Here is a 13,371-nt window from a genome sequence, read left to right as displayed (position 1 = left end):
TCCTGCAACAGTCCCATCCCATCCAGCCAGCACTTCGCTAGGCTCAGGGAAAACAGCAGGAAAGGAGCAAATCCCTGCCCTCAGGGAGCTTACATTCTGTGGGGAAACTGCAGCAGAGTGAGGGGCTGTGACAACAACAGGCAGAGATGAGAACCCAAGCAGGTGGGAAGGACGAGCCAGAGGCCTCGCCCACTGTCACCTGCATGATAGGACACACACCTGCAGTGGGTTTGGGACAAAGCTCCCAAAGGAGGTCAAGGAATGAACTCAAGATCTGGACGTCAAGACGGCCCTTTACAAACTTGAAAGGAGAGAAAGATGTAGAACAAGCATGGACTATTGATGATTCGGGTCAAACCAACACTAGAGCAAAGAAGTGAGCTGGTCTGTCAGAGTAGATCTCACCCTGAGAACTACCCGAGCGGGTGGGGGTCGGTGTTTTCGAGGCCCAGTGGGGACCTGAGGGCACCTGAGACCCTCCTTCTCGGGAACAGAGTAGACCTATGCATCGGAAGTCGTGCTGGGCCCTAGCCTGCCCAGTGTCGGCCCTGCCCACGGAAGGGAAGAGAACCGGAGCAGAGGCCAGGCTCCCAGTGTCGGGAGCCACATGTCCCAGATTTTCCAGGGCTGCTCCAATTGGCAGTGCTCAGTTTTGCTTGGCCGAGAGGTCATTTGCTGAGGTTGGGGTTCCAGAATTTGGTCTCGCAAAAAGGGTGATTCACGAAATACGCAATAGGATTGTTAAGCCTCTGTAGGAGTTTTTCTACAACTTTCATGCATGATACAGGGGAGAAATTTCATTACCTATCCTAACTTTTGGCTCAAACTACATAGTCATCTTAAAGCAAACCTAAAAGTAACTGCCTTGGAGCCTTTCCCACAGTGCTGGTGGGCCCTGCAGACCTGGAACTCTCCAGCTCCCATTCCTGGCCGGGCAAAGAGCCAGGGCCCTGCGAGGCTGGACACCCCATCATCTACGAGACACTGGGGCACATGAGAGCTCAGACTTGGCTGAGGGCTGCAGTGTTAGAACCACTGCACCAGCCCTCATCTGGCCCAGGATCTCCCAAGTCCTCGGCCTCTGTCTACACTTCTGGAATGACCAGTTACAGCTGAATTGCAGCTAGCCTTTATTTCCCATTTGTTGGAGGGCCCACTCCCTCTGCAGAAATCCCAGGGAGGCCACTGCCCCCCGAAATGTGGGCAGGTGGATGCTCCTGCAGGGCTCCATCGTGATGGGAGGGGCGGCTGACCCCAGCAGCTCACTCCAAGTTACCCCCTGAGCACCTGCTCCGGTTCCAGGTCCTGTGGAAGATGCCAAGGCGCAGACATGACTGGACCGAGCCCCCCTCACAGGCAGTTGTAAATGAATAGCTGTCAGGTGAAGGTGCTCACAACCTGTTTATCGCTGAGATAGGTCACAGGTGGTGCAGGTCAATCGCAGACGAAGACCAAGGGTGCTCACGTGAGAGAAGCATGGGACCTCTGTGTTCAGAGGCCCTTTGAGACCTGGCTTCTCAAAGTGTGGTCCATGGGCCGTCTGTCTCTGCATCTCCTGGGAGCTTGCTGAAATGCAGGATCTCACCTGCAAAGGACTGAATGTTTGTGTCCCCCCCAAAATCTATATTTTGAAGCTCTAATCCCCAGTGTGATGATATCTGGAGGTGGGGCCTTTGTGAGGTAATTAGGTTTGGATAAGGTCATGAGGGTGGAGGTCCCATGATGGGAGTGGATGGGACCTTTCTAAGGGATGAAGAGGCCAGAGCTTGCTCGCTCTCCATCATGTGAGGACACAGCAAGAGGCAGCTATCTACAAACCAGGAGAAGCCCCCTCACCAGAACCCGACCACCCTGGCACCCTGATCTCGGACTTCCAGCCTCCAGAACAATGAGAAATAAATGTCTGCTGTTTAAGCCCCCCAAGGCTGTGGTATTTCATTACAGCAGTCTGAGCTGACTAAGACATCATCTTGCTGAAACAGAGTCTGCATCCTAACAAGAGTCCCAGGCGCTCTCCTACGCACAGGAGAGTTCAGAGGCCCTGCTTGAAAGATGACCTCATCCTGCCCCTTTACTATACCACGGGGGAAACCCTTGACTGGGAGAGGCTTGAGTTTAGAGATTTGCCTAAAATCAGCCAGCTAAGCAAGTAGGAGAGGGAGGATGGGAACCCAGGGCTGCTGGATCTCAGGCCAATAAGCACTGGCAGCCCGGAGGGGCTTGGACCCCCGTGGTAACATGAAGGTCAGACCACAGACATCCTGGGTTCCAGACCAGACCCACGTTCAAGCAGACCGTCGGGAGACAGAAGAGTCAGAAGACCCGGCACTGGCAGCACGGGGCCGGCACGAGTAAGCAGGCTCGGAGGGTTCGTGCAGAACACATCCTGCCGACCTGCCGGAAATGAAGCCAGGCGCTCTGCGGCGACAAGGGATGTGATCCACTCATCAAACCAGAGCAGAGAGAGATGGACCAAGAAAAGACAGGGGAACCAAAGAGCCCGTTTGCTGTAATGCACCGGGCTGGACCAGAGAAGTCCAGAATCCCAACATTCATCGTGTGGCTAAGCTTAAGGAATGAAAGTCTATGACTGGAAAGTAGCTTTAAAGTTATCTGTTCCAACTACTCCTCAGACCCGGCAAGAGGCTGTCTGGCCGCACCGTCCTGCTCCAGTGGTGGGCTCAGCTCCATCGTCGGAAACCTACCCCTTACCTTCAAAATGCTGACTCACTTTTAACCCAGCAGTTTGAGTTCTGGGGCACAAGCTGCAGGAAAGAAACTGCAAATGTGGACAACACTAGATGCACAGACGTGTCCCACCGTGGAATGTATCACAAAGTAGACTGCGATGGTTTGTCTGGAGGTTAAAGCGAGAGGGGGAGACGGCCCACAAACCCGACTGAGGCGCGGCTCTCTGGAAAAGCCATTCTCTGAGCACACGGCTTCCACAGGGTGCCCATAATAGGGTGAGGCACAGGGGCACCCATCTTGTCAGCCAGGTCAGAAGGATCAGTCCCCACAAGCCACAGCGTGACACACACCACAGCCAGATACGTCTTAGCAGGGATGGGCCAGATCCTAAGTATTTTTGGCTTCGCGGGCCATGTGGTCTCCGGTGCAATTACTCAACTCTACCACTGTGGTGTGAAAGCAGCTGCAGCCGTTACACAAATGAATGACAGGAACTGCATTCCGATAAAACTTTATTTACAAAAACAGGCAGCAAGTCAGATTTAGCCCCAAGCTGCACTTGCCGATCCCTGATCTCCACCTTCACATCTACTAACTTTAAATGGCAAACCAAACCAAACAAAAGGAAATGTCCTAAAATCCAACCTCAGGAAATGGCTTAATAAGCTCAACCATCTGAAATTGACTCATTCGAGCCATATTTATCGAGTGCCTGCTGTGTCAGACGCGGCCCTGAGTGCTGAGGCTAAAGCATGGAGCGAATTAGCCAAGCAGCTGCCTCAGAGGGACGCATTAAACACCTACAAGAGTTCATTTCACTGCAAGGAAAACCCTTGCAATGCTGTGTGAAAAGCAAAATAAGACCAAACAATGTTTTGAAAAACACACAGTGGAAAAGAACAGTGAAATAAAAATATTTAAATGTGGGGCTCCCCTGGTGGCGCAGTGGTTGAGAGTCCACCTGCCGATGCAGGGGACGTGGGTTCGTGCCCCGGTCCGGGAAGATCCCACGTGCCGTGGAGCGGCTGGGCCCGTGAGCCATGGCCGCTGAGCCTGCGTGTCCGGAGCCTGTGCTCCGCAACGGGAGAGGCCACAACAGTGAGAGGCCAGCGTACCGCAAAAAAAAAAAAAAACACACACACACAGTGGAAAAGAACAATGAAATAAAAATATTTAAATGTTACTAATGTTTACCTTTGGCTGGCTCAACTACCCCTTCTCTCTGTTTCTATTTGTTTTTTCATATAATCGCATATTACTTTTATAATAATAACAGTCCTTCCGTTGTTTTTAAAAGAGGAAACCCGTCTTGATTTTAAGCTAAGGTCTGTGTCCCTCCTGCAGTTTCCACAGCTGCCCCTGAAGGCAGTCAGAAGACAAGCCGCTCAGCCCTAGGTGTTCCTACGCTCACCAGGGAGGGCTGGAAAGTTCAGCACCTGGGACAGAGCCCCAGGCCCCACGGGAGCCCAGCAGGAGGGCAGAGAGCCACCCCAGGTGGCTGTCCACACCTTTCCTCTCTGGACCTCCTGCTGGGTCCGTACAAGGCACTTGGGCCACACCTATCAGAGGAAACAGAACTGAAGCAGGAAAGAGACTGGTCCCCTGAGTCTGGCTGATGCACATGGAAACAGTCCTTGTGACCCAGCAAGGGAGGACAGGCAGTCAGATTGTTGGTAAAAAGGAAGTAAAAACAAATATTGCACAGATCCCTTTACCCACATTATTAGCTGGGGAGAGACTGGCAAACATGCCGATACCAGTCACAGCAACATCTGCTCCTAATTGCTTCCCCCCCAGCATTCTCAGAACACGTCAGCTGGCGTCTGCCCTAGGAGAAAATCCGATATTTTTAACAAAGTCTTAAATCAGATGGCGTCCTTGATGAGTAATTTCTTACGTGTTTGCTCTTTGAGGCTAAAAACAGCACACCTCTAAGGGACGTGGCTGTCACCAGGGGCTGGTTGATCAGGAGGCCCTGCTTCAAACAGCATGACTAAGAGTTTCTAACTCCAGCAGCACTTTCCAATGTCTTCTTTCATTTATCATGTATTTATATCCCATATACAAGTGTTCAAGTGCTTTTAAAAGTCCACACATCCACTTCTTTACGGGTAACTTTTCTCTCATTTCCAAATGTTCTTGTTTTTAAAAAGTCTTGTAAAAGAAAAATGTGTGTTTTTTTAAAAAGAGTACATCTCTCTATGCTCTAATTCTCCCACTTGTGAAGTACTTTAGGCAAAATACCTACGGATAGAACATCCTGTTCTCTTTAAGGAAACTGTCTCTGGTTTTAGGTTCTCCTGCAAACACCAGCAGCCCCTTCCCACAGCCTGGGGGGAAAGTGCCTTTCTGCAGCAGCCGGTCTGACGCACCAACTCGCCTTTCGAATCCGGCACTGGAGGTCTTGTCCCACCTCCTTCCATCCTGGCCACGCAGAACGGCCTCTGCTCAGTGAAGACCTGATGGGGGGCTGCACCTGCCCAGGATGGGGCAGGAGGCGGCCCTGGAGGGGGATGCCTTTAGGTAGAGTCTTTGGCGCTGCAGATGCAGCAGGCTAGAGCCCTTTGGCGTGGGACCACTGACTCCCCTGAATCCCTAATGGAGGACGACACTCTCTGACGTTCCACACCCTCTTCTTTCAAGGTCAAGATCAATGCCGGTATCATCATGAACTACCCTGTAGCATTCTAGTGGCTGTGTGCCTCCTTCAGACCAGGGCGGTGCTTCTCAGAGCTTGAAACAGCCATCCTGAAATCACTGAGCCCCCCAGAGGCAGGAGGCAGTCAGGCTCTTCCCCACTGCCCCTCCCTGAGCCCCTCTGCACCCCTGATCCCAGACCCCTGCTCACAAACCTCCCATGGCTCCCCACTGCTGATCCAAACCCAGACTCATGGCATTAAAAACCTCTCTGCCCGGCCTGTCCCACTGCCTGGGGCCCACGCCTGGCCAAGTTGAGCAGGCCACTGGCCCTGCACACACCTTGTATCCCCCATCCCGTGTGACTGCCCTCTGCCTCCGTCCACTCATTCAGTCACCCACGGTCTGATGAGTGCCTACTACGTGCCAGGCACTGTTCTAGGAGCTAGAGTCAGCAGCAAACAAAACAGACAAAAATCCCTGCCCTGGAAGAGCTTACATTCGAGGGGATGGAGACAAGGCAAATAGACAAGCAAAATCCATAGTGTGCCGGGTGATCATAAGTGCTATGGGGAGAAAAGAGGTGGCAGGGGGACTAGTGAATGCCAGGGGTGGCTGGCATGGTGGTCTGGGAAGGCCTCACTGCAGAGGTGGCATTTGAGCAGAACCCTGTAGGAGGGAGGGAGCCTCTCCATAGAAAACTGGGAGGAGAGCCTTCCAGGCAGAAAGTGCAAAGGCCCTGAGGCAGGACTGTGCTGGTGTGTTCTAGGAAAGGCAAGGAGGCGGGTGGGGCTGAGGCTGAGCGGAGATCTTGAGGCCTTGTGGGCCGCCCTAGGGACACAGCTTTTCCTGTGAGTGAGACCTGAGCCTGGAGGGTTCTGACCAGAAGAGTGACACGTCTGACTTCCACTGTCACAGGCCACGCCGGCTACTGTGTTGAGAACAAACCGTAAGGGGTCGGGGGAGGTGGGGGGCTGTGGTGGGGGAAGACAGATACCAGAGAGGAAACTACTGCAATTATCTGAGCAAGAGACAACGGCAGCTTAAACCCGAGTTACGACTGGGTTTGCTGATGGTTTGGGTGTTGGGGGGATGACAGGAAGAGTGGAGAGAGGGATGATTCTGATGGTTTGGGCCTGAACAACCAGAAAGATGGAGTTGCCACTTTTTTTTTGGCCACACTGTGTGGCATGCGGGATCTTAGTTCCCTGGCCAGGGATCGAACCCATGCCCCCTGCATTGAGAACGTGGAGTCTTAACCACTGGACCACCAGGGAAGTCCTGGACTTGCCATTTCCTAAGTTAGGGAAGCAACAGGAGTGGCAGGCTGTGGTGAAGGACGGGAGTGGACATCACTTCTCTGTGGGACTGACGGTGACCAGCCTTTAAGCCCCAACGGGAACACTGTCTCCTCCGAGAAGCCTTCCTTACACTGAGCTGAACTGAAAGCTCACCTGCTCTGAATGCCAGCCCCTCCCTCCCCACCACCCCTCCTCTCACTCACATACACACACAGAGCACTTCTCCACCCCACTTATTTGTATCTACATATTATTCCCCTGAGTAATCTGAGGTTGATTCATCTTATAACATCGGGAAGCATTTGCACACAGTAGGTGCTCAACAAATATGTTTAGTAACATGCTGTATAGAATTGTTACCTATGGTGCTTTAATAATCTAACAACTCAAGAATGTTCTTTCAAAAACATCTAAAAATTATGCTTCCCACTGATTCAATATTAAGTGGTAATTATTCCATCTCAAGGGTCCTATATATAGATGCTGACCCACTCCCAATCATTCAAAATGTCCAGGCAAGCTCTGCTGGAAAGGCCATGTGAGGAAGAGGGGTGTTACCTTGCTGGTCCTTACATCCCAAGCTTTCATTTCAGAGCTGAAGCCGCCACATACGAAAACGTTGTGGTCTCTTGGATGAAATTTCAAGGTAGTGATTCTAAAGTCACTTTGACCACTGAAGAGCTGGGTTCCTACAACACGAAAAGAGAAGAGAGGGTTAGAAACTACTCAGATCACAAATGAAATACCTTGACACTAAGATGCCATCTGATACGGAGCCACAGGAAAGCACAAGCCCACCTGGGCCTGAGGCGGCCAATGGAGACTTTCTGGAAACACAACAGCAGCGGCATTTGCCCTCACTCTCTGGCCACCTGGTACTCAATTAGCTTGAAACCCTTCCCCTGGACATAAGAAGCTGGATACCAGTGCAACGCCAAGATCTCAAGCATCACCTCCTCTTACGGGAACCCAGGAAGTACACTTGGTCCTTCAATTCAGAGAGCACTTCCGGAAGGCTGCCCTGCTCTGTGCTTAGGACCACACTGTAGTTAAATGCTCCACCGGCTCACCAGGTAAGGAAGTGAAAGGCATCAATTGGTCCTCTCGAGAGTTACAGCAGAAGCCTTGACAAATCCAATTTGCCTAGATCCTTGGTCTCCAAACTTGTCTGACAGTACATCCCAGCCATGAGAAACCCTTAGGCACATACCGCCAACACGTGTATATTTATTTATGTGCTACTGTACCAGTATATTATGAGTCTAAAAGCAATTACCAAAATAAGAACATTTTGAAAGATGAGACAAGGATAAAATAAACAACATTTTAAAATATATTTTAATATGCCATTTACTAAGAGTATCAACAAACCTCTTGGAAATTATTAAATCAAATGAGTTATAATAATTTTAGTAAGAGCAACAGGACTGAATATGCTTACACTTTTTTAAAACGTAGGGACCTTTTTGTGACTCAGTGATTTGACAGTAGCCCGGTTACAGCTTAAGTTTACACACTGAACACTGTCAGAGCCCCAAAGCCTCCTTCCAGAGATGTGAGGACCCAGAATGGAAGAGACGTTTACCACTAGCAACAGGGGAGACATTTTCCGCTTCCCTCTACCACTGATGCAAAGGATTTTGTGAACAATTTGCTAATGAAGCTCCAGTTCCCCTAATGTCAAATAATGGCTCCTGCCACTAATCAGTGGGTATTGCTGTATATGCTCCCATTTCTAACAACCTAATTCAAAATCCACTGAAATTTTCATTTACAGGATTTTAAAGCAGGAGTAGAAAAACACTGTTCCCAGGTTAACAGTGCTGACACTGAAGTTTTTAATAGGTGACACGTTCACATAGTTTTTGGCAACAAAAATTACAGAGTGGTATAAACAATTAAAAACATCTGTTTTCAAAGTGTTCTCTCCAAAGCGCAGATTTCTTGGAAAGAGGCTGCTCCCTTGTTCTTTGTTCAAGCATCACCTTTACCCTGATGGATGACGAACTGTGTGGATTTTTTTCTAGTATCTTCTAAGGGCCTACAATTGGCAGTCAGTTGTCATCAGAGAAAACTCTGGAAACACTTGGCTTTTTGTAAATGAAGACTCTATACCTCTTTAAGCTCAACAAGCCCCTTAACTATTTTGCTACAAAATGCAACTCACAAAGATTTCCACGGTCATCCTATGTCATCACAATGCTGTCAAGACCTGGCCAGTTTGGGTCGTTGCACTGACTACGGTGACGGGACTATAGACAGCAGCCTAGCTGTCCGAGCTGAGAGGGCAGTTAAGGCAGATGTGGTTCTCTGCCTGGTGAGATGTTGAAAAGCCATTTCCAACTGGAATGATAAATAGCATTCTGTGGCAAGAGGGACAAAGCTCGATACCCGTTCTTAAATTACAGGAGTATTAAAGAAGGACTGTCATGAACAAAGATAGGGAAGATGTGATTCACCCACAGGAAATGAGCTGTTCTAGGGGTAGTAAGGTAACTTCTTAAATTATACTAATATTGCTGTCATAATACTGTTTTTCTAATAAGTAAAGAACTCTTCTATAAAAGCACGAGGAAGATGAGCAGACTTGTCGTATTCTGTGTGCTGTGTCCCTCTCATTAGGTCAAGAGACAAGCAACACTCTCAAATAGACCAGAAAAATCACTTCCTGAGGAACTGGTCTAATTGGAAACCTGGTATTCCCAGTTCTTATTCTTCTTTTCCTTTCCTGAAACTTGTCTGGGACCCAAACTCTTCCTCGCCTTTTCTGCTACACTTCGGGGTCAGAAAGCAAGCGTGACATGCCCGGTTAGCAAGCCCCTCGCCCAGGGAGGATGGAGCAGGGGGCCGCCCGCCCGTGCGGTACCGCGTGCCCTGGGGATGGGCTTCGTGCCTGCAGCGCTGGCTGCAGGAGCTTCGCTCCAGCCAGGGGGCTGGGGGAGCCACATGGGGGCTAAGGGCGAGGGACTATCACTACATCCCCTCGATGGAAAAGGAGCACAGATGTCGCTGTGACCCTCACACCGGCGCAAGAAGGCCCCTGTAGGCCAGAAGTCTTCTCTCCAGACAGATACAGCCGCGCCTAATGCCGACTCCTTGCTCATTTGGAACTCACTGCCAACCCTTAAGTCCAAAAGGAAAAACAAACTCTATATGCCTGGAGAAAAAATTCTCCCTGTTTCTTGGACCATAGCATATACCATATGCTTATTTCAGGAAAAGCAGTGAATTAGCCATGTTTTTTTCAAAAAGTGCCGTGACAGTCTTGCCAATAATGGGGGAAAAAGATGAGAGGAAAAGTGAAAGTCGAGTTGCTAAAAGATAATGACTGGACTTTTTTGCTGAAAAAATGTATTTCTGACTACGTTATTCATCCTCAATCCCCCAAAGAGATTGAGAGAGAATCTATGTCTTTTAAGTACTAAAATTTTCCAGTTAGAAGACAAGCTGTAATTTCTATTTTTTCCTACTTTTACTTGTAATAACTAGGCCTTCACTGTACTTCTTTGTTAAAAGGGACCAAAATGAAATTTTTCCAGTTTTGAATAATAATTACAGATACCTATTGGGAAACACGAGGTAAGGAGGTCTGGGGCGAGACTGTGGCACAGAAATCAGGACCCCAGCCATTGTCACCCAGCAACCTGTTCAAAGTGGGAGGTGATACAGCAGAGGGGTGGGGAGTCACACACACCCGGGTCCCACCCCAGCTCTGTCACTTCCAGTGGAGCGACCTTGGGCAGGGCCCTTCCCTGCTGTGTCACACGCCCTCATAAACACACGTCTGTCGGGAGGGCTGTACGGAAAGCATTCTAGAGGGCCTGGCAGACAGCAAACAACAAAGGGGAGAACTCTTACAGTTTGAAAAAAACTAAACCTCAAATTATTGAATTCACCCTCAGTTAAACTGAAAGCTAAAGCCAAGGGATGTGAGTTTTTAAGAGCAGGGAACCTGAGAGATCACTGACGTTGAGTTTCTGTTCTGAGGGAACTTGAGAGATCACTGACGTTGAGTTTCTGTTCTGAGGGAACTTGAGAGATCACTGACGTTGAGTTTCTGTTCTGAGGCTATGAGAATACAATGCCTTGGGCTGCCTTTACATTTAGTTAAAGAGATACAAATAAAGGCTGGTAAATATTTATCAGAAACTGTCTTGAAGGTGATAGCCACGCTGGAGGTGAAGGTCCTTTGCTGTCAGATGTGTTCCTACTCTGCAACTTTTCATAAATGGAGTAGCTTTTTTTGTTTGTTGTTTTTGTTTTTTTTAATTTTTCTTTATTTATTTTCTTTATTTTTTTTATTTTTATTTTTGGCTGTGTTAGGTCTTCGTTGCTGTGCGCGGGCTTTCTCTAGTTGTGGTGAGCGGAGGCTGCTCTTCCTTGCAGCGCACAGGCTTCTCACTGTGGTGTCTTCTCTTGTTGCGGAGCACAGGCCCTAGACGCGCGGGCTTCAGTAGCTGTGGCTCGCGGGCTCTAGAGCGCAGGCTCAGTAGTTGTGGCACACAGGCTTAGTTGCTCCGCAGCACGTGGGATCTTCCTGGACCAGGGCTCGAACCCGTGTCCCCTGCATTGGCAGGCGGATTCTTAACCACTGTGCCACCAGGGAAGCCGGGAGTAGCTTGTTTATCGCACCCCCTCCTGGGCAATGCTACTTTGAGCACAATGGTTAGTTGTACATAACCTTTAACCGTGAGACTTATCTGGCTTGTTTACATGTTTGTTATGGAAAATTCCATTTATTCACTGCATGCTGCTTATAAGAAACCGAGTTTTAAAATATTTAGTCCACTGACACTGACTTTATTGATCTTGTTCTAATGATCTCAACCAGGATAAAAGAACTGCTCAGACTCTCTTGGAGTTAGGAAAAACCACTTCTTTTCCTCCTTGAATCCATAATGATACAGATAAACTACACATCGCCATTAAAACAAAAGCCTGTTTAAGACAGAACGCAGAAACTCAACTGGGTCTCTTGACACGACTAGCGCTGGCAATGCACCGTCACCAATATTGCTGTGATAAGGCAGCTGTAACACTGGCCGCGCTCCTCCTCGGGGAGCCCCCCTCTTTCTCCGGTGGAGACACTGAGCTTCCCAGGGTGACCACCTGCGTGGCCAGGCAACACTGCCTGTCAACCCTAACGCCTACCCTGTGGGACCCTATGGTCACGAGGGCTCCAGGGCCCTGAGGGGCCTCCTCTGTCCCAGCACGTCTGGCCCCCGGCCCAGTTCCTGGCACGTAAGAAGCACTTGACACAGGTCAGGTGAAACCCAAGTAGGGGGCCCCAAGAAAGAGCAGGGAAGCTCATGCCCTCCTCTCCAGAGAGATGGCGCCTATCGCCTCCAGGCCTGCCTGGGGCTTGCACGTGTCATGCCACAACCCTGCGTGGGAGGTGTAATTACCCCATTTCTCAGCGTTGGGGGAATGAGGGATGGAAGCCCAGAGAGGTGAGGCCTCGTCCAGGGCCTTGTGAGTCGGCCACGCTGGGACAGAGGCTGGACCCCTGTGACCCCGGAGCCCGCCCGCGAGCGATTCGTGACCTTTCCTTCCGCTGAGCTCTGCGCGCACATCACAGGCTCGGGAGCGGGTAGGGGAGATGCTGACGAGGGATTGGCTGGTGCTGTCGGCTGGTGGTGATTGAGCTCGTGTTCCCAGGCAGGCGGTGTATGACTCATCCTGTGAAAATCAATATCGTTACACTCATGCTCTGGGAAGTATTCAGCCAGCCGTAAATTTAACCCTCCTGACTCAAAGTTAACGAAGAAAGGAGCTTACTAACTTTCAAATCAAACTCTGTGAATCAGAAATGAGCACCATCTTGGCACGCCGGGCAGAGTCCCGGGGAGGGTCCAGGCCAGAGTCAGACGGGCCCGCGTCTGCACGCTCCCTGTAGGTAAGCTAGCAGCCCCGGGATCCGCCGGCAAGCCTCTCAGATCCGTGGGCTCCTAATACGTGCACTCAGGAGAATAAATCTTACCTTCAGGGCTTGTTGTGAGAATTAGAAATAATGCACATAAGACAGCAAGCCCCAGGCAAACGACAGGCCCGACAGACAGCGGCTGCAGCAGCAGCAGAAACAGCAGTAGCTGTTGTAGAAATTTCTTTCATATCAAGTTTGGCCACTGCATTTCATTAACTGGACAAGACTGAATTTTCCAAAATTCAAAAAAAAAAAAAAAGTTCTCAACTTGCAAACAGGTCCCAAAGGTACAACTTATGTTGGTTTTCTGGGACTCAGAAGTCACCACCAGGACAACGAACAAGCCGTGACTGTGTTTAGCCTCCGGGGTCAGTCAACAGAGGTCGTCCTACCTACAAAGGGAGCCAAACTGCAGTGCAAGCACAATTAAACACACACACAGATAAAAACATCACCTCTGTGCAATAATGGTAATGAATGAAATAGTGCCGTTGATTAAAAACCACCTTTGATTTATCCAGAGGGCTGGCACGAGCTTAACTAGAGGCAGATGACTAGTCAGAGGTTTGTGGAGGCGTGGAAGGACCTCGAAGGCAGGTTCTAAAGTGTGAGATACGGGGCTGGCAGGGGCTTTACTCAAGCTTGGTAACATCTGATTTAATATCCACAACTAGGTCAGCTTCTTATTCCAAAGCTGTATGGAAAGAGGGGGAGAAATCGAGGTTGGGACTGGAGAGAAATACTCCTCAGCGGAGGAGAAGAGCGTGGGTGGGAATGGGGACGGGTGCCCGGGATCAAAAGGGCACAGCCTTGAGAACA

General features: G+C 49.8%; 1 protein-coding gene across 1 annotated transcript in view; it reads right to left on the bottom strand.

Annotated features, from left to right (window-relative positions):
* Window positions 1-13,371, bottom strand: part of WDR25 (WD repeat domain 25) — a 140,544-nt gene that overhangs the window by 39,345 nt on the left and 87,828 nt on the right. Inside the window, exon 4 of the mRNA XM_030883368.2 lies at window positions 7,188-7,318. Within this exon, the coding sequence (XP_030739228.1) occupies window positions 7,188-7,318 (131 nt within the window). The remainder of the gene's footprint in view (window positions 1-7,187; window positions 7,319-13,371) is intronic.

The sequence above is a fragment of the Globicephala melas genome, chromosome 2 (assembly GCF_963455315.2).
Source record: "Globicephala melas chromosome 2, mGloMel1.2, whole genome shotgun sequence".
Taxonomy (NCBI): domain Eukaryota; kingdom Metazoa; phylum Chordata; class Mammalia; order Artiodactyla; family Delphinidae; genus Globicephala; species Globicephala melas.
Note: the sequence above shows the minus strand (reverse complement) of the source record. Positions and strands in the feature narration are given on the sequence as shown.